Here is a 20671-nt window from a genome sequence, read left to right as displayed (position 1 = left end):
AGCTAGTGGTTGAAATGGGTACTGCAGTCCAAATTTTAAATATTGGAGAGAGTTGTTTCGAGCGCAATTGACAATGGAAGGCGACGAGACTTACTGCTTTAATATGCCTCTGGACATTGAGATTTTTAGATGGATGCCGAGGCTTTTTAGGTCGGGTAGAATGCGAACTCTGACCCAGTTTGTTCGCTGACTTCCTTGGCTGCAATAGGCTGCGTTTTCTGCCAACTGGCAACCCGGGCTGTGGAAATACTATTAGACAAACTGGCAGAGGGCGAGATCACACAGACCAAAACAAAAACAGACATTCCGACACAGTTGAGTGCATATTTCAAAGTAGAATAACTGGCTGGAGAAGTGTTTTTCAGAGAAACAAGGATGTGAACTAAATATCTGCAAACATATTATGGTATTTTTATGCTTTAGTACAATAAAAAATGTACATACAGCACCTTTAAAAACACAAATTTAACATCACTAATAATAATAAATCCAAAATGTACTCCTCTGTAATGCAAAAAGTTTGCATTCTTTTAATTCAGCTTAGAGGTCATGCCTTGACTTGTCGATCTTTTATTGGTCACGTCTTCACGTGATATGAATTCGCAGGCCAGTTAAATATATAGAACAAAACATTAAACTTGGTTAAGGCATGTATCTGACAAAATTATTTGGCTTAAACTACAGCTACAGGTTTTATTTTACTATGCAAAAAAAGTGTATAGAAAAAGAAAAGAAAAAGCATACTTTGAATACAAAATAATCAGTTATTGCATGAGCTTGCGTTTCCGGTCTCCTGCTTTCGCATGCGTTTATATGCAAGTCACTGGATAGAAACATGTAGTGTGACCACCCCTTTAAGAAGGAGTGGCTGAAGTTTATTTTTAACCGTCCCTGTCCCTTATCATTTCAATTTGATCTGAAGTTTCTGTGGAACATTTCAGTGCAGATTATTTTGTGAATGTGCCGTAATGTAATGCAGGTTTTGATTAAGAAGCTGTTATTAAAAGATGGGACAGTTTAAATCTTTTTCGGGCTCAACCGCAAACATTATAAATGTCTTTACTGTCACTTTTGAACAATTTAATGAATCCTTGCTAAAAAAATTGCACAGAAAAATCTAATTAAAAAAAAATCACTCTGACCCAAAACTTATAAATGGTACTATATATATATATATATATATATATATATATATATATATATATATATATATATATAAAGGGTCAGTTGATGGCCATTACTAAAAAAATATTATAATCGGCGCAAAACCTTTAAACACGCACACACAAACATACACACACATATGAACATTACAGGAAATAATTGCTATTCAGAGCTGTATTATGTGTAAAAAATAAATACACCTACAGGGGGGAAGTGAAAGCAACACCTTGGTTTGTTTCAATGCTGTGAAATGCTGTGGTAATTCAAGTGTTGCTAGACTGCTAAGACCCTCCACACTGAGCCTCACTTTCATGCTATTTCTTGTCTCTTTCTTGCTTCAATTCTCTTTTGTAGGGATGGAGGAGAGGCGGCAATATTCAATGCTAAAGGTGGAGCTGTGTCTTCCACATTGAAAGCTCAGCACCCTGCAGCATCTATACAAGCTGTAGAGATCAGCTCTCAGTATTTACTGCTCTTTTGCAGGTAAAGTTAAAGGAATAATTCACCCAATTACCATGGTGCATCCATGAGTCTTTAATATCCATTATATCTGTCTCTTCGTTTTTTTACAGATACCCTTATAAAAGACACAGTGAAATCATTCATATTGAACTCTTCAGCACGGCATCCTTCCAGTACCTGCGCTCTATTTTGGGTTGCAGTCAGGACCACATTTCCCAGGTCACCATTGCAGGGGGCGGGTCCCACATTGTGGCCTTTTGTCCCGCCCCTCGCAGCTCCACCACAGAGATTATTATCTGGAACCTTGAGACTGAAGACCATAAACACATTGCACGGTTTCCTGGCCTGCTGGCTCATGGTTAGTCAATAAACCTGTTGAGTATCATTGCTAGCATTATGACTTTTTTATCAAAACAAACACATGGTTTGATTTCAGTCTCAGTACTGTAATGCTATATATATATACAGACCCTTTCCAAAAAATTAGAATATCATGGAAAAGTTTATTTATTTCCATAATTCCATTCAAAACGTTAAACTTCCATAGATTATAGATTCAGGGCCCGCAACTTAAACGATTTCAAGTATTTAGTTGTTTATTTGTACATAATTTGGGCTTCCAGCTCATAAAACCCACGAAAACAGGATTTCAAAAAATTAGAATATTACATGAAATCACACAGTAATTACACAGTGATACCATGGTCATTGAACCAGGTTTTGGTTCTTTTGGCAGTGTGGGCAGGTGCAAATCCTGCTGGAAAATGAAGGAAACATGAAGTGCTCTGAAAATGTCCTGGTAGACGGCTGCGTTGAGTGGACCAACACCAGCCGATGACATGGCTCCCCAAACCAACACAGACTGTGGAAACTTCACACTGGACTTCAAGCATCTTGGATTGTGTGCCTCTCCATTCTTCCTCCAGACTCTGGGACCTTGGTTTCCAAATGAGATGCAAAATTTGCTCTCATCAGAAAAGAGGACTTTGGTCCACTGTGCTTTATTAAATCCAGAGTCAACGCAGCCGTCTACCAGGACATTTTCAGAGCACTTCATGCTTCCTTCATTTCCCAGCAGGATTTGCACCTGCCCACACTGCCAAAAGAACCAAAACCTGGTTCAATGACCATGGTATCACTGTGTAATTACTGTGTGATTTCATGTAATATTCTTTTTTTTTGAAATCCTGTTTTCATGGGTTTTATGAGCTGGAAGCCCAAATTATGTACAAATAAACAACTAAATACTTGAAATCGTTTAAGTTGTGGGCCCTGAATCTATAATCTATGGAAGTTTAACGTTTTGAATGGAATTATGGAAATAAATAAACTTTTCCATGATATTCAAATTTTTTGGAAAGGGTCTGTATATATATATAATCATAGTATTTTTGGTGATAATTAATACATTAAAATATATATTTAATATATTTAAATAACTGTCTACAGACAATAGCTTTTTATTCATCATTCAGAATGAGACAAAAAAATAATGATAATTTTTGAAGGAAAATGTTATTCATTTGCATACAAAAACTGTCACAATGCAATACATTTAAATTATTCTAATATAGGCTTAATTTTATTAATGCAAAATATATTTTCTTGCTTTTTGTCTTTGGTTTTTATGGTGAAATACAGCAGTGGCCAAATGTGATGTCTGGCGTAGGGAAATCTTCACTCTTCATTCAAATATTATGCAAATTTTGTTAAAGATTTTCTAAGCACATTGCATAAATGTGCTTGGAGTCAATTGTTTTATTTGTGATAACGCAATGAAACATGCCAAATTGTGTGGACATAATTTTAGGCCGGGCTGTCATGCAGAGAAATTATGAACACATGCAAAAACAATAAAGAACCAGTATTCAATGTAGGCCTTTTCCTGTGAGCTTTTTGTTTTTCTATGCACTTTTTTTGCATAGTAAAATAAAACCTGTAGCTGTAGCTTAAGCCAAATAATTTAGTCAGGGACATACCTTAACCAAGTTTAGTGTTCTGTTCTATATATTTAACAAATATCATATTTTGATGGTTTAATCGAACATGCAGGGTCATTAAAAACAAATATCCCCTCTGAACATCATTTTAGGCCACTACTATATGACTCTGACTTCATAAATATATTTACTTTAATAGCTCACATGCACTTAAGGCAAATCATACCTCTAAAGTAAACAGCATTATGCTTTATCAGCTTCTTTACTGCTTTGAGACACATGGCACAGGAACAGTTTTAGTCATGTCTATTGTTTGTGTTTTTGTATTTTATTTTTAATTCAGCTGTAAGCAGTGACATTTATCTGTCTGTATCTGTCACTTTTTCTTCTCCGTGTTGTAGGTGTGTGTTCTGACCTGCGGTACTGTGTGGGGTTTTGTGCCGGGGAGCAATTCTTACGCACGTGGAACCTGGGATCCAAGATAAATGACCAAACGCTCACATACAACGTGCACAAAGCTCACAGTGACGGCACAGCGGAGATTGTAACCATGCAGAGATATCCTAGGTACAAAGTCCACTGAACAGCTCGCGTACATATGGCCACAGTTCATAACTGTAAAAAACAATGAGCCAGCAGGAGACATCTTTCAGGATCAGCCATTTTGCTGTGCATCATGTAACTATGATAGCCTCAGTTGTTCTACAATACACAAATCTTAAATTTAGGCCTAAATATATTTGAGTGATACCCAAATGTCATGAATCTAATAAAATAGAGCTGTCCTTATATATGTACTGTTTTTTGGTGTAAAGTTTTACAACTTCCCTCTGATTCAGGTATGTGGTTTGTCAAAGCACTCGCCCCGGTACTGTGAGATTATGGAACGTGGCGCGGACTCGATTCAAGGGTCGTCCTGTGCAAGTGGAGCACGGTCTGTTCTCAAGTTCAGACATCGCTCTGGTGCGAGACCTGAAACTCTATATACTGTCTGACCGCGGCACCACCAACTTCACAGATGCACCTACATCTGTCTACCAGGTATATCTGTTCACTACACAGGCTGAAGATATGAAAGGTCTGAAAATTGAAGCTGATTGTATAGTTGTTTATAGACTGATTATCCACCATGCTCACATTCAAGTCCATCTTCAGCAATAGCTATGTTTACATCCACTTATTTGTATGCGCATTTTAGGATATTGCATAAAAACGCTGGATGAAACGGCAAGATCTGCATACATTTTAAAAATGCACATGAAAAACGCATGCGCTCAATTGAGGCGGATAATCTTTTGATCCGATAAGATCAAATTTTTCATTTACTGAACAAACTCACATGACTTTGCCTCAACAGTGGATGTGACTGGATAACTGGCCTAACCAGTCAAACAGCTTCATTGCACAGCATAGGAAATGTTGGTTTGATCATTCTGAAATGCCTGAGCCAAAGTCTGTCATCAGAATGATTTAGTTTAATTCCCTCCCAGAAGCTTCTCACATGACTTCATTCACAAACACCAGCATCTGAACACAAGAGAACATGACAGCGTTTATTGTGTTTCATCCGTGTGCTCTGAGACGTCATTTATGATGCAGCAACTTTCATTTTTATTACAGAAATTTTAGTGGCAATTTCCAAGGAAATGACGATTTTGTCCTCTTGAACACATGGGATGGAAACGCTGCTTTATTCGCAAATGTTTATTCGATATTTCAATTTTACGCACAAGTTAAATTCACAACTTTGGATGGAAACACAGTTTTAGTTTTAGTAATTTTAACATTTCAGCTTAAACAAAAATGAGAAATATTGTCTTACCAACTAACTGAAATAAGTTTTTCCATCTAATATTTATGCTTTAATTTATTTTAGCTTTATTTCAATTAACCAAAACAATTTTAGTTAACAAATACTAACACTGGAGGTAGATTTAAGTTATGATAAATATTACGTTTAAAGTAAAAAGAAGTAATTGAGTTAGTGTACAAATATTCAAATTTAGTTGTTTTAGTTTTTTAGTTTTACAATTACTCAACCCTTGCAAACAGTTTCCTATTACACTTTTTCTGTATATGTTGCAGACATTGCTTGTGTATGACCTTCTCAAAAAGAGCTACATTAAGAAACAGACTGGACTGTTCATCTTTCCCTGTCCTCGGCAAGACTATCGGCTCTTGGAGGGTGAAATTCTGTTGGGCCTTTCAGAAACACGGTAAGAACACCAACTATTTATCACTTCCTCATTCAGCAGAAACAGAAAAGTACTGTATTGCTTAGTCTAGCTTGAGTAATAATCACAAGTTGACATGAATATGTTCTGTAGGGATCATCTGATATTGTGGGATCTGGACTCTGGCTATATTAAAGGACGTATCAAGACGTCCTACAAAGAAACCCTGCTCTCCAGCATGGACAGGGATTCGCAGATTATGTCCTCAAAAGAGAAGACCGGTATTAAAACAGTACATGAACCTTGTGATGCTTGTTTACCAGTGCATTTATACACATCTCAGTCCCACGTAGATTTACACAACATATTCAACATAAAAGAAACAATCCTTAAATTTTGACCTTGTTGCACAGGTCTAGTGATGCCATGGGACAGGCGCACTGAAACCCAGACAGCAAAAAGGAGGAGACGGGAGCGTGAGGTGAAAAGAGAAAAAGATGAACAGCAGCGCCTCGAAAGAGAGAAGTTCAACTCTATAGACCAGTATCTTCTCAGTGGAGATGAGCAGGTAGAGAGACAACCAAGCCACCAAAACTGTCAATTCACCAATACACTAAACTGAATTATGAAATACATTTACATTTGGTAGACGCTTTTATTCAAAGCAACTCTGTCTGTCTATCTATCTATCTATCTATCTATCTATCTATCTATCTATCTATCTATCTATCTATCTATCTATCTATCTATCTATCTATCTATCTATCTATCCATCTATCAAATAATATAGGATAATGTACATTAATAAACATTCAAATAAATGTGAATGTACCCAAGTTAGCCAGTCCATTTTTCCTAATGTTATTAGGCAGAAAAAAAAAAAATAGTGTACAAAAAAAAAAAAAAAAAAAAGTGTACAATACAGAAAAGAGCCTATACAGCTTAATTAAAAACAATAGCACGTACTGTACATAAAACACTAAGATAATAAAAATATATTAATATAGTCGTTACGGATGTACAAAGCAACATCAATGTCGACTTTGTTGATTGGTTTTCCTTCTTTGAATCTCTCTTCTTTTCTCACTGTTCTCTGTGTATCACTTCAGGTGGTCATATGCTCATATTTTGCCCATCATCTCAACGTCTTCAGTGTGGTTTCTGAGGAGCATTTGCACACCCTTGAGGACAGCTGGTCCCTTTTGAGCCTCCGTACTGCTGCAGTCACTCGCTCAGGAGGGTACTTGGTGGTCTCCAACTACAGTGAGGCCCAGCATGCTCCATACCTCACCCTGTGGGACACACAACAGGGCAGGGTATGCTAATCACCAGGGCCGCATCTCTTTAATAATATGTCTTACTTTTTTCTTTTCAGTTGTGTTTTCTTTACTCAAAAGAAAGTGGGCTTCAGGTCCAACAGTAAAATCTTTCAATTTAAGATGCAATTAATCTTTCTCTTTGCATTGAATGTGCAAAAATGTAATATGCAAAAATGTAAGCTGAAAATTCCTTTTATACATAAAGGTGCGGAAGAGGTTGAAAAATGAACCTGGAATCTGTTGCATCGCTATAAGCGACGACGCCTGCAGAGTGGTTTTCGGCATTTCAGGATTCAACAAGTATGTGGCACCCCAGTATCAGAGCTTTTTTTTACAGGGTTCGTACAAGGTGCTTAAAAAACTTGAATTTGACTTGAATTTAAGTCCTGGAAAACCTTTAAAAACAGCCATATTTATTAAAAGGTACATGAAAAGTGCTTGGATTATAGAAAGAAAATATGTGTTTAATTTTATTGATAAAACAATATTTTCATGCAAAATTAACGCATAAGCTCGTCTGATATACAGCCATTTTGCATGGCTATGAGCGTGATATTGCTCATATAAATATCCAAGTATATGATACAGATTTCATTCTTCATGTAAATCTTTGTCATAGTATCCTTTCAATTGTTAAAGTTACCACAGTTATTGTGCTGCACTTTATTTGTACCATTTTGTTTTATTAGTTTAATTTTATTTGTCCATTTTCCCTTTTTTAGAATTTGAAAGATAATAAAGATATTGTTTAACAAGTGAGATCTCTGATTGTAGTCCTTCAAAACCAAAAAAGGAGTGTTTGAAAAATCCTTGAAAGTCCTGGAATTTTATTTTACAGTATCTGTACGAACCCTGTTTTTGATATACACTATCAGTCAAAAGTTTGGATCAGTTGTTGGTCAGTTGTTTAGTGTATGTAGTCTATTTAAATTTTTATATACATGAAAACAAAAAAAACGATTAAAACCGTTTGTTATTGTTGCATTTATCATGGACATTCTTTAGAAAAATAACCTTTTTTTCTAAAACTCAGGCTGAAAGTATGGGAGCCGTTCCGGAGGAAGCATAAAACCATCTCTGGTTATGGAAGTTTAAATCTTAACTGGTCCAGTTTGCTTTTTATCACTGAAGGACATTCCAAGGCTATTTTATTATCAGGTACAGTAGACCTTTGACCATATTTGTGTTGGCTTGCTCTAGATGCTATCCGTTTAATCTAGGTCAAGAAAAAACATTCAAACTTTGGCAGTCTAGTATGGTGGTGAGAGGATTTAATAGGATCTTCACAGTAGGATTTGTTTTGTGTTTAAATTTGATTGACATACTAGGACGATATGTTATTTTTCCACAAGCCTAAGAAAAAAAGCCAACATTTGCATATTTAAATACTTTGAATTATTTGTTCAACAGATGAAGTGAGCATGTGGGACCTGGACAATGGGACGTTGCTGTCTTGCTTCACACCTGATTCTAAGATCCAGACCATCTCTTTACTTGGACCCAACAACGGCACACTGCTTTTGGGCTTTAGTGACATGTCTACTCTAATCACCATGACGGTCAGCCAACAAAATGCACACACAAAATCCAGCACTGCTTATGGGAAAGACCTGTTTGGGGAATCCAGCAGTAGTGAAGATGATGAAGAAACAAACAAGAACTGATTGGAGGAGCATTGGACCAGTTAAATGTACTGTATAATATAGGTTCTTTGTCAAGAATGAATTCAGTCTGAATGGAAATATGGGGCTTTATGATCTCTGGCATTCACTTTGTATTGATCTTAAGGATTTTTAGGAATTTTTTTTAGAATTTTCAAAGCACAGTGTGGAAGGTAGACATGTGACTGCTGTCTTCATGAGAAATGCAATGTATTCCGATCAGCATTTCCAGTGCTTGTTTTTCCACATACTATGAATTTACCAGAACTTCCCCGTCTTGGCCTTAGCAGTCATGAGATCCTGAGGTTACAATAAAACAAATCTCAACCACCCCCCCTTTTTTTTTTTACTTTATATTATTTCAGTGTATTTTCCTAGACTTCAGATGTATGTAGATTAACATAACAAGATGTAATCGCAAGTGTGCATACTTTGACAGTCCATTTTCAAGTGTATAGTAAGACGTGCTTAAACAGACTGTCCTTCCGTAGCTGTCACCCATGCTGTGCATGAGTCAAAATTTCACTTCCTGCATTTCTGTCACATGAATGATGAGCAAAAACACTTCCTGCTTAACTCAATCTCTAAGGAGTTTTTTTTTTTTTTCAACAACTATAGCTATTTGCCTTAAGGCAAATAAAATTAACTGATGCCATTTTGTTTCATTTCCTTTGTAATTATTGATTTATTTAAAAGCTTCTGTCTTTATTTATTGGCAAGTAGGAATCAAATGTAAGATCAGGACCTCACCCATTTTGTTTAATTTGCACTTGCTGATATGGCTCTTGTCTTGTTTAAGTTTTCAGTTTACACACTGTAGAAATGCACTATTTGCAGTAAAAACAGGATTTATTGACTCTGCAAAACGAAACTGACCAAATAACAGGGGGGTCACTGAGGTAAAGATGTGATCTTAACATGGCGGCCCCCTTGTGTCAACCCATGTGTAATAATGCTGCCTTCATGTGCTTCATCACTTCCCACTTCTAAAGTCGTGATTACAAGCTCTCATCACATTCAAGTGCTTTGTTGTTGGATAGAACACCAGGTTTATTCCTGCCTATTTTTGGAAAAAATCATATTAAATCCAAAATGATATTTAACGTACCATTCACCCAGCCAACCTAGGCTGGTTGGTTGGTCTTAGCTGGTTTTAGCTGGTCTTTTAGTTGGTCTCCCAGCTTGACCAGCTAGGACCAGCCTGGTCATCTAAAAAAAGTGTCCAAAACCCCTCTAAAACCAGCCAGGGAGACCTACACTGGTTGTCTGGTTTCAGCTGTTTTTCCCAGCAGGACTGACAGTGACAACTGACAATATGAACATCCACCATGCTATCTAGATGGTCAGCTTGCTTACGATTCTGGAATTTCGGTCAAATACGGGCTATTTTCGCTGTATGCTTTAAATGATTATTCATATTTGTAAATTCATATCTTTAATTACAAGACAGGTGACATAGCTGTTGCAGAAAAAACTAATAAAGAATAGCAGTCACAGCAGCAATCGTTCTCCGCTCTGCCATGTTTAAAGTTTATGGCCTGAACAACCCGGGAGCCCCGAGCTTCCCAGTGGTAAATACGACTTGAGAGGTCGTATAGTGTCCATTTTTTACCTACTGTAGGAAACTAGCATTTACCATTATTCTGGTATCACGTGAAGGCAGCATAAAAACACTACAGGTCATGGGAATATATGTGGTTTTAATTATATTTTTTACAAGAACATTTTTAAACATTAAACTTCAAAAGAGAGGAAAAACAAATAAGAACTGCTTGGTTGCCACATAATATAAGATTCTCAATGAATATCTGTATTAAAGATGATTGCCACAATATAAATGTATCATAAAAGCAGTTCTTCTAAATGTTCCAACAAGCAAAACTGACAGCGAGACAGTGACAGAATCCCATATCGTCTGTTAATTTTCGTTTTCTCCAAAGCAAACTAACACAGTCACTGTATTGAATTTCTGGGACGCTTGTCTCACTAACTGTGATTGGACAAACACTCAAAGCTAGTGTGGTAAAGAACTTCCTTTACCTTGTCAGTGGTTTCGTTTCAGAGGAATAAGTGCGCTGTGTTACAGGCTTTCGACACCAGTTTCTTGCGCTGCTTTACTGCTGACGATCCAGCCAGTTTTTGTGCCAGGTACATCGGAATAAAGGCGTAAAAATGAAACACGGATTATTATTGATCGCGCTTTTCATTGCTGCAACAGGTAAAATACTATTTTACATTATTACTCGCTTTGAAAGGAAATGTATGATGCTCTGTGTCCACCATTAATTAAACACTGTGTAATTTAGCCTAATACCTACTGACATAACATACTGAATCGCACTGCACTCTGGAACTTGAAAATAATATATAATAAAATACTAACATATGGTAGGCTACTATGTTGAAAAAAGTGCAAGCCATAAAACTGACTGGTTTCATCAATAAGGAAGTGACTGTGCTGTAACGTACAACTTCTCGCAAATCTGTAGGCTAACCTATAGCCTAATTTAATTAATATTTAACTTTTGTGATTAGGTTATTTTTATTCATGAGAACGATTTAAAAAAAATAATTTAAATAACAGCGAAGAGATTTATTATTTGACATACTTTTCGATTTCCATGCATGACTTGAAACAACGCTATAAAGAGAAAGTGAAGGTCAAAATGCTGTAGGCTCAGGCTGAGGTCAAATTTTGTAGTTACGCATCAGAACATTATAAAGAGTAAAGAGCAAGAAATAATAATAGTCTGAAATGTTTTTGTCTTGAAGTTGGGATGATGTAGGCTAGTTTTCTTCCCTTAATATGTAAAATGGACTGACTAGTCCAGTTCAGAAGTGTAAACTCTCAGGTGTACAAAAACTGTTACTGGGGTGGTACCCTTTCAAAAATACACCTTTGTACTTAAAGAGTGCATATTAGTACCTTAAAGGTACATATTGGTACCAAAAGTGTACATATTAGTACATAAATGGTATATTAACATTTTTAAAGGGGAGGGGGATTTAAGGTTTATTGGTACACTTTTTCCCAGTCATCTCAAGTGACCCAATCAACCTGAATTTCCCCCTACTGTCCCAATGACAGCTTTTGAACCATTTCTTCTGAGAGTGTACCCAAGTGCACATTTTTCTACTGGTTTCTACACAATTTTTTGTCTACTGGTAAACAAACTTTACCTAAAGCAAAGATAGTGTCAGTTATTTTGTCAGCACTTTCTGTTATGCGGCTAATCTAAGGATCACACATCACGTGAAATCGGCTGAAGTGAATTATCACATTTCCCTATTGGGAAATTGTAACGTGTGTGTACTTGTGACAGCGCACGCACTTGTTGGGAGGAAGTGAATGTACGTAAACACCATGTGCAAAACAGATGGAGGCTCTCTGTATAGTGTGTACTTTCTTCTCAAAAAACGTTTACCTAGCTAAATATGTTTTATACGGGTAATTATTATTATTTTTAAATTATGAATCTTTTGTTTTGCCACTGAATTCTTTTGGCAGATGTAGCTCCCACTTGGGAATACATTTTCTTACATTCCTTGTCTGCATCTTTTTCCTCAGCTCTCACCTCAGGTGAATACAGTTCAGCTTTTATGGCCGAAACGAACACACCAACCCCCAAACCACCCACAACAACTCACAACCCAAACACAACAACCCCCCACCCAAACACAACAACCCCCCACCCGAACACAACAACCCCCAAACCACCCACAACAACTCACAACCCAAACACAACAACCCCCCACCCAAACACAACAACCCCCCACCCGAACACAACAACCCCCAAACCACCCACAACAACTCACAAGCCAAACACAACAACCCCCCACCCGAACACAACAACCCCCCACCCGAACACAACAACCCCCCACCCAAACACAACAACCCCCCACCCGAACACAACAACCCCCCACCCAAACACAACAACTCATCAACCACCCACAACAACCCTTCCACCAGCACCAACGCCACCCACCAACATGACAAAGGGGAGTTATAATGTTACTGATGTAAAAGGCAATATCTGTATTCTGGCTAACTTGGCAATCGGGATCCGTGTGAACAACAGTGAGGTAAGAAGCTTTCTGTTGGAGTGATCGATCTGTGTTACATCCAAATCACTTGTATCCTTCTCACTGTCTACCTTGTCATTTCTCCATATTCCATATAAATATTATCCATCTGAAACATTTCTGTCTTTCTAGGTTAATGGCACGTTCATTGTTCAGCCAAGCAAAACTACTACCGATGGACAATGTTTGGATAAAACGGCTAATATCATTCTCGGTTTTGGTGAAGGCGAAATTTCCCTAAAATTTAAAAATGTAAGTTTGTTTATGGATTTTCAAAAATAGCCTATGCGAAACAATGTTGTCATGTATGATGAAATGTAATCAACAAGATCTAGAAGATTTCTTTTACCATTGTACTTAGTTTTTATCAGGCTAGTGGTGTTTTTTTGCAAAAAGAATTGATGTATCTTTCAGTACAACCTGAGTTTGTGTGGTCTGAAAACAGAACTTTGAGGCACTTTAGGAGGAAGTATTAAAAGACTGTGTTATTTATTATCTCTGTCTAAGCCGCCTCCCACAAACAATGTAACCAATAAGCTCACAGGGAGGCACCCGCTGTCTCAGCTGATTGATTATGAGATGGTGACCCACATCATATCAGTATGATGCAGTTATGTAGATAATGTTTGTTACTCAGGTGGTTTATTGCTTGTTACGGGATTGTTGTTGTAATTTGAAAATTATGTGATGGTTTTATAATACATTATGGTTCTTATTCTATTGTGTTTGTGTATTTTGGATAATATTCTAATTATCTTTTTTTGGACTTTCAAGGATGAGACAAAAAAAAAGGTCTATGTCGAGTATGTGGAGTATGATTTGACCTATGCTTTCAAACGTGGAGGTAAATTCCCTGCCATATGACTGGTCCAGTTTGCCTTATAAAACACCCACAACAACACACATCCTCAATTTTCAGCAATTTATTCCTAGGACTTTCAACTGTTACCTGTATAGTTACACAGTTTTTTATTGGGCATCTAAACAAAGAGGTTAAATATTAGTATTGGTCTTTTTTTTTTTTACTTTAATAAATTATGTATAATTTTTTTTTACTCATTGGTTTCTCAAAAATCTACTGAAAACGGAGTTCTTGCTTGAAAATTATTTTAAAGTGATATAAATAGCCAAGCCTCAATAAAACAAATAAACACTCGGCCATGCTGGTCAACCAGTTTGGCAACAGTAAATGTCACATGCTGACAAGGAAGTATTACTGTCATTTTGGTTACAGTAAATGTGTCCTTTCCCTTCCATGTGTGAATGCATTTCATTTTGAATTAAAAAACAATATGACTGTGCATAAAGACTAGTTTTTATGTCCATGTGAATACATTTTCCCTATTTCAAACGAGTTATAGTGGAAGTGTTTTGACTATAATTATGACTATTATCGTTACAATTTCGTTTGTATGTTTGATCAAATTATTTTTATTTTTGTCAACAAAGCATTGAGAAATTACACAGGGAAGAACGAGTCTCTTGAGCTGTTTTCTGCGGATCCGGGTCACTCTTACTCCTGCAGTGCTGAGACTGTGTACATGGGGAACGGTGTGAGTCTAGATCTGACCAATTACAGACTTCAGGCCTTCAACATCAAAAACAAAGAATTTGGCACAAGTAAGTATAGAGTAATGACACTTCAATATCTTAAAGCACCCCATCCTTGTAGTCCTTAAAGAAACCTCTATGTTACACTCTACATCAAGTTATGTTGCTATTTGGACTATCCTCTTTGCCTTTTTTATGCACTGTATAGCTTATGTCCTGAACACAGGGATTTTACCAAGTAAGACATGTTTCTGGATCAACATATTTTGTGTCATATCCCTAACTCTACCCATAACTTATCCCTAAAATCAGAGGGAAATGATGGTGAATAACACTGATGTAGAAGCACTGGTTGTAAGCCTTAACGTGACATAAACTGTGAACTCAAATCTGATTGGTTGATTGGAATGTTGTTCCAGGATCAACAAAGATGTTGCACTTAGTGAAATCACGTTCACCATTGTATACTTTGTATACTTGTTTACAAAGATTGTTGCAAATGAGCTGGTTAGACCAGCCAGATGACTCTAAACAACCAGTGCTAAGAAAAAGTAGGCCTGTTATAAAGTCCAAAGGCTTCCTAACATATTATTAACTAATGTGGATGAATGTTTGTTTTTTTAATCATATGAAAGTCTGCTACTTTTTTAAATAGCTTTTTTTATTATTTGACATGACAACTTTAAAAGTCATGAAAATTTAATTATTATCTGTAATACAACTGTAAATGAGCAGTTGTGTCTACAATTTTGGCCACCTTTTTAAGTATTATGTATATTTGTATCTACTAAATTATTGCTATTTTAAGACTGGAAAAATCTACAAAACTTTTGCCCAGATTTTTGCCCAGATTCAGTTTGGATGAGTCGACGCTAGTTGCTGAAAGTCAGAGCCAGTCTTCAGATTTGAGTTGACAGACTTGACAGAAAATTGCAAATGATCACAGACTTTTGTTTCTTTTAGTTTCAGACTATATTTCCAGTCAGAGAATCAAACATGTTTGATATTGTTTGTTGTTTAGTGTAGGATTCCCAGTTTTTCCTGAACCACTCACAAAGTTGGCAAGTTTATGTCTAGTGTTTTAAAAATGTAGTTGTGTAGTGTGTTCCAGTCTTTAATTTTTGCCTTTAAAATTAGAAAATTGACCCTGTTTTCGTTTCTTCCAATGAGATACAAGTTCACTGTGCTCTATTTGTGTTTGTCCAACAGCTGATCTATGCAAGGCTGATAAACCGGACTACCGCGTTCCCATCGCCGTGGGCGTAATCCTCATCATTCTCATCGTCATTGTAGTCATTGCTTATCTCATCAGCAGAAAACGGAGAAGTAATGGGTATCAGTCACTATAGAGGCCTATAAGTCCTGATTTATACTAGCGAATGTTACTCATATACTAATGATGAACATGGATGGCTTAGGATCTGTCCAAACAATGTTTACTATTCAGAGACCGTATGCCACATCCTAACACAAGCTGCAACCATACAAACAAATGGCTAAGTTAGTGCATGCCTTATTTAGCCTACCTTCATAAACTTTTTTGAAAGAACCTAACCTAATCCTGACATTACAGAAGGATGTGCAAAATCTACTTTTGCTCCATCTTGTGTAAGTGTTCTTTTCCGTAGGTGCTCTTCACTGCTTGTCTCATGCATTGCATTTTCTGTGATTGGCTGATCAGCCAATGTTAATCTGATTAATATGTCCAAATTTGGTTTCAAACCAATAGGCTGCATAAAAGGGAATTCAGTTGCTCATGTTTATGTTGGGATATATATTGGCCTTCACTGTGTTTTGTAATTAATAATAGAAAGGAATTTTCTTTCTGCTGTGCTTGTTTTTTCCTCTTTTTTTTTTTGCAAACTGAAACTTTACTATACTCTATTGTGATCTGATTGCACTGAATAATGGGAATAATGTGTAATTTGAATACATATAATAAATAATTTGTCGCTAAAAATGGCTACTATTTTAATATTTAGATTTAAATAAAAAATGTAACACACAATGTCATGGTAATGCATGTATAAAGCTGGTCCTGATTTGTCTTTCTCACCCTCTATTGCGTTACGTGAGTTTTCGTAGTTTACTCGCTTTAATTAATTTCATGTGTATTACTTTTTATATATTAATGCAAAAAATGAAGATTTTTGTTCACTTGACTGCTAATTCTGTGGTGTAGAAATGGAAGAGGAAGAGTTCCCCCTCAAGCATTATTTTTGGCAGTGTGTTATGTGGCGGCACAGATGCAGAATCATGCAAAAGCGTATTTAGAACAGTTTTCTATTCATTTGACCCAAATATGAGTCCACGCATTGACAAAAAAAATAAAGCAACATATCTAAAATCATCCTCTCAATTATTATTATTTTTTTAATTTGGTTTTGGTTTTAGTAAGTAATCAACTTTTTCAAATCCCTTTTTATGATTTTATTCATGCTATAAGGTTAAAGGTGCTCTAAGCGATGTTTTTGCAAAGCATTTTTTGTCACATCCAGCAAACGTCTCAGTGGGGTTAGGGGGGTCATGAAGGGGGGGTGTGGGGAGTGGAGGAGAGAGAAGCATGAAAAGGGAAGTTAGCTAGAGGAGAGATGTCCTAACAACGACTAACGTTAAAATTGTATATTCTTGAGAATTTTGATATGGCCGACACACGACCAAAGAGACGACGTTCCGATGAACAAATAACAAAGAATAGGGAAAAGGAGAATGACCGCAAAGTCCTGAATTTACATCGGAAAAGTGTTCAAAAGGTGGTGAGAACTCCGCCAGAAGAAGGGCTTCCAATCTGACATTCAGGTGGCTGTGTTTTTGCTGGACAGGTGGGTAAATCCAGTTTGTTTTTTCTAAATGGTTCATGACTGTTTCTGGAAGCACGGAAGGGACGGGGAGGGGGAGGGGAGGGGACGGGATGAGGAGGGGGGAGGGTCGAGCTAGCCTCCGTTTTGTTTGACAATACTTCGAACGTCAACAAGTTACGTCACCCAACATTTTAGAGCACCTTTAAACATTCACTGTAAACCCCAATGTTGCTTTTAATAAAGAAATAAAGTTATAACATTAGTCTACTTAAAATAGCAAGTTTTGGCATCATAAATTAAACAGGTGTGTTTACTGTAATCATTTGGCAGCAAAAATCTTTCGAATTAAGATTTTAAGTGTTATGAACTCAAAATTTAAATTCATTTAAATGATTCGCTATGTCTCTGATTGGTCGTGCTTGAAATTCTGCCTTGACAACCCCGCTGATTGATTGATACACAAGAAGGTAATTGTTTGGTGATTGTGAATTTGCTGATGCAGGTAGCAGGCCAGAGGCACTGCATAAAAACAGTAATTTCGGGGTTAAATCTGACAATGAACATTTCAGTGAAACTTATGGTGTATCACGCACGTACATTTCAGGCCTCGTATTTGGAGCTGAATCACACGAGACGTTCAATTCCTGACGCCTCTTGCGCGTCCGGTATTGTGCCGAATTAAGACATTACGTCATTAACGTTTAAACACGCATGGGCGCGATTAGGCTACCGATTACATTATCCACAAATTACATTATTTTATAAAATCTGTATGACATATGCCATAATGTCTATAGAGGATGAATTTAAACATTAAAGCTTTTACATTATGGCCCATGTTTTCTCCCTACTGCTGGCAGCTTCAAAGATGTATGCAATTTTAAAATACTGGATACATTTTGCATTTTATCTCCAATGACACTCCCTACATTAGTGCTATTATTATCCATTATGGTATTACTGTAATCCATTATTATTACACAAAGCACTGTAACATGATAGATATGCAAAAGTTGCACTATCCATCACTCTGATGGATTTAGTTGAGTTTTAGTTGTTTTTATCTGTCATGTAATTTCCCATTGATATAATTTAAACAATAAAAATGACATTAAAATTACAGAAAAGAGGGATTCGGTCTAAAAAACGCCTCAGTCAAGTCAAATAAATGTTTATTCATTAGGCTATATTTGCTTTTCACACCATCTAAAACACTCAAAACGTACTCGATTACTAACGTAACCTCGGTTCCCTGAGAGTAGGGAACGAGTATTGCGTAGCTACTACGCAGTGGGGAAACTCCTTTCCTCGAGAATATTGAAGCCTATATTTAAAACGCAGTGCAGCTGCACAGCGAGCATCAGCAGAGCAATAAGCTCACCCATTGGCTGTACTGCGGCAACTGCACAAACCTATGGCGAAGCGGCTCTGACGTGCGAACGAATCAGGCAGCTTGGCGCCCAGCATGTCAGAACCCGCCAGAAGCGCCGTGGCTTATAGCTATAAAAGCCCATAATTTTCGCCATAGCATCAGGTTAAATTCAACTGAAGCGAAGCACCTAGCAGATTCCAATAGTGTGGCAGGCTACGCAATATTCGTTCCCTACTCTCAGGGAACTGAGGTTACCGAGTACGTTCCCTTTCGAGAACGGTCACTTCGTATTGCGTAGCTAATACGTAGTGGGGACGCAATGCAAAACGCCGCACATTAGCAACTGACTTTGTCCAGAACTGGCCCCCTGGGCGAACAGTCCGAGGTACCCAGAAAGACACAAGCCACAAATCAAAAACTCCCAAAGGGTAATGAATCTCAGCGAGAACCAGACATGAGTCGACATATAAGAGGTCTGGAACCCCTCCAGTGCCAGACAAGCTCTATATTATAAGTTACCCCTTGGGACAGGTGCTTATGGACATTAATAGTGCTTAGACATCGTCCAATCAGACTATTATACTGAGAGAACCCGAGCTTGCAAGCAGGGTGCCTCTAGATTATAAAATCTGATAAATGTGGCGAGGACCATGAAGAGGCCATGCCTCTTGTAGAATGGGCTCTAACGCCTATGGGACATTCCTGGAGGGCCACAGAGACTGTGGGCCACTAGACTGTGAGACTATAAGCCAGGGAGATGGTGTCCACAATCCATCTTGATAACCTCTGCTTCGTGACCGGTAACCTTTTGGTCCGGCCTCTGAAGCACACGAAGAGCTGTACGGCGCAGAACGCTCCAGATAGATTTTTAGGGCTCTGACTGGACAGAGCAGATTAACCTACCCGTCGTCAACCGAGGGGGGGGAGTGCCGACAACGTGATGACCTGTGTTCTAAATGGGGTTGAGAGCACTTTGGGTACGTAACTGTGTCTCGGTTTGAGTCACCCACACCGAATTCTAGGCAGGACGGGCCCATGGAGAGTGCCTGTAAATCGCCTACCCGCTTAACTGACGCCAGAGCCAAGAAGAGAGCAGATTTTAGCAAAAGAGGCTTTAGATCAGCCGACTGAAGCGGCTCAAATGGTGGCCCCTTCAGAGCCCCTAGGACCGTGGAGAGGTCCCATGCTGGTATAGAAGGGGGCCAAGGGGGTTTCATCCTTCTGGCCGCTTTGAGGAAACAAACAACAAGGTAGTTTTTCCCCAGTGATCGGCCCGCTACAGGGGCATGGTAGGCTGCTATGGCTGCCACATATACTTTGAGCGTGGAGTGGGAGCGTCCCACATCCAAAAGCTCTTGAAGAAAAGAGAGTATCACTGGTACCACACACGAACGTGGGTCGAGGTCCCTAGCTGCGCACCAGCTGGTGAACACTGACCACTTCAGAGCATAGAGGCGCCGAGTAGAAGGCGCTCTTGCCTCAGTGATGGTATTTAGTACTCCTTCTGGGAGGTCCCAGGATACCCGTTGAGGGGCCACACATGGAGAGCCCACAAGTCGGGACGAGGGTGCCAGATCTCCCTGTTGGCCTGCGTGAGGAGGTCCTTCCTCACAGGTATCAGCCAGGGGGATGTGTTCGACATCTGCACCAACGCTGGGAACCAAACTTAGGTTCTCCAGAGGGGGGCTACTAGAAGGATCGCGCATCTGCTCTCCCTGATCCGCTTGATGACCTGTGGTATCATCGAGACAGGGGGGGAACGCATAGAGAGGGATCAAAGATCAAAGATCCCTGTTCTTTGAGTGTTGCTTTCTGAGGTGAAAAGGTCGACCTCCGCCCTTCCGAACACACTCCAGATCAGATGGACTGTCTGAGGGTTGAGAGACCACTCTCCCAGGGGGGTGTTGTCTCGGGACAGCATGTCGCACCCCGATTTTGAATGCCCGGGACGTGAGCAGCTCTCAGGGAGAGCAGCTTGGTTTGTGCCCAGAGGAGGAGGTTCCTGGCCATGACATACAGGTTGCCTGATCTGAGACCGCCCTGGCGATTTATGTAGGACACTACCGACATGTTGTCCGTTCGGACTAAGACATGGTGTCCCGCCAGGTCTGGCAGAAACGCCTCGAGGGCTAGACAAACCGCTC

The 20671-nt window shown here is 38.4% G+C and overlaps 2 protein-coding genes across 5 annotated transcripts in view; both read left to right on the top strand.

Annotated features, from left to right (window-relative positions):
• Positions 1-9375, top strand: part of LOC311079609 (uncharacterized protein) — a 28301-nt gene extending 18926 nt beyond the window's left edge. For all 4 annotated transcript variants that reach the window (XM_084109186.1, XM_084109187.1, XM_084109188.1 and 1 more), the window contains 11 exons: positions 1519-1647; positions 1737-1984; positions 3968-4133; positions 4406-4607; positions 5652-5782; positions 5894-6021; positions 6154-6308; positions 6850-7056; positions 7265-7359; positions 8093-8217; positions 8470-9375. In XM_084109186.1, the coding sequence (XP_083965312.1) occupies positions 1519-1647; positions 1737-1984; positions 3968-4133; positions 4406-4607; positions 5652-5782; positions 5894-6021; positions 6154-6308; positions 6850-7056; positions 7265-7359; positions 8093-8217; positions 8470-8723 (1840 nt within the window). In that variant the 3' untranslated portion in view covers positions 8724-9375. The remainder of the gene's footprint in view (positions 1-1518; positions 1648-1736; positions 1985-3967; positions 4134-4405; positions 4608-5651; positions 5783-5893; positions 6022-6153; positions 6309-6849; positions 7057-7264; positions 7360-8092; positions 8218-8469) is intronic.
• A 1388-nt stretch (positions 9376-10763) lies between these two features.
• Positions 10764-16704, top strand: LOC311079610 (lysosome-associated membrane glycoprotein 1-like). The gene is made up of 6 exons (XM_084109189.1): positions 10764-10938; positions 12289-12803; positions 12936-13055; positions 13578-13647; positions 14253-14423; positions 15564-16704. Exons 1-6 carry the CDS (start codon positions 10893-10895, stop codon positions 15701-15703), a joined length of 1062 nt encoding a protein of 353 aa, XP_083965315.1. The 5' UTR covers positions 10764-10892; the 3' UTR covers positions 15704-16704.
• The last annotated feature ends 3967 nt before the right edge of the window (positions 16705-20671 follow it).

This window comes from Abramis brama, assembly GCF_963993115.1.
Source record: "Abramis brama genome assembly, chromosome: 3".
NCBI classification, from domain to species: Eukaryota; Metazoa; Chordata; class Actinopteri; order Cypriniformes; family Leuciscidae; genus Abramis; species Abramis brama.
Note: the sequence above shows the minus strand (reverse complement) of the source record. Positions and strands in the feature narration are given on the sequence as shown.

Excerpts from the sequence above, each read along its gene's own strand:
- LOC311079610 (XM_084109189.1), top strand. The coding sequence starts at position 10,893 with ATGAAACACGGATTATTATTGATCGCGCTTTTCATTGCTGCAACAG. Across the intron at positions 10,939-12,288 it reads GCTTTTCATTGCTGCAACAG|CTCTCACCTCAGGTGAATAC; the intron begins GTAAAATACTAT and ends CTTTTTCCTCAG. Across the intron at positions 14,424-15,563 it reads AAACAAAGAATTTGGCACAA|CTGATCTATGCAAGGCTGAT; the intron begins GTAAGTATAGAG and ends TTTGTCCAACAG.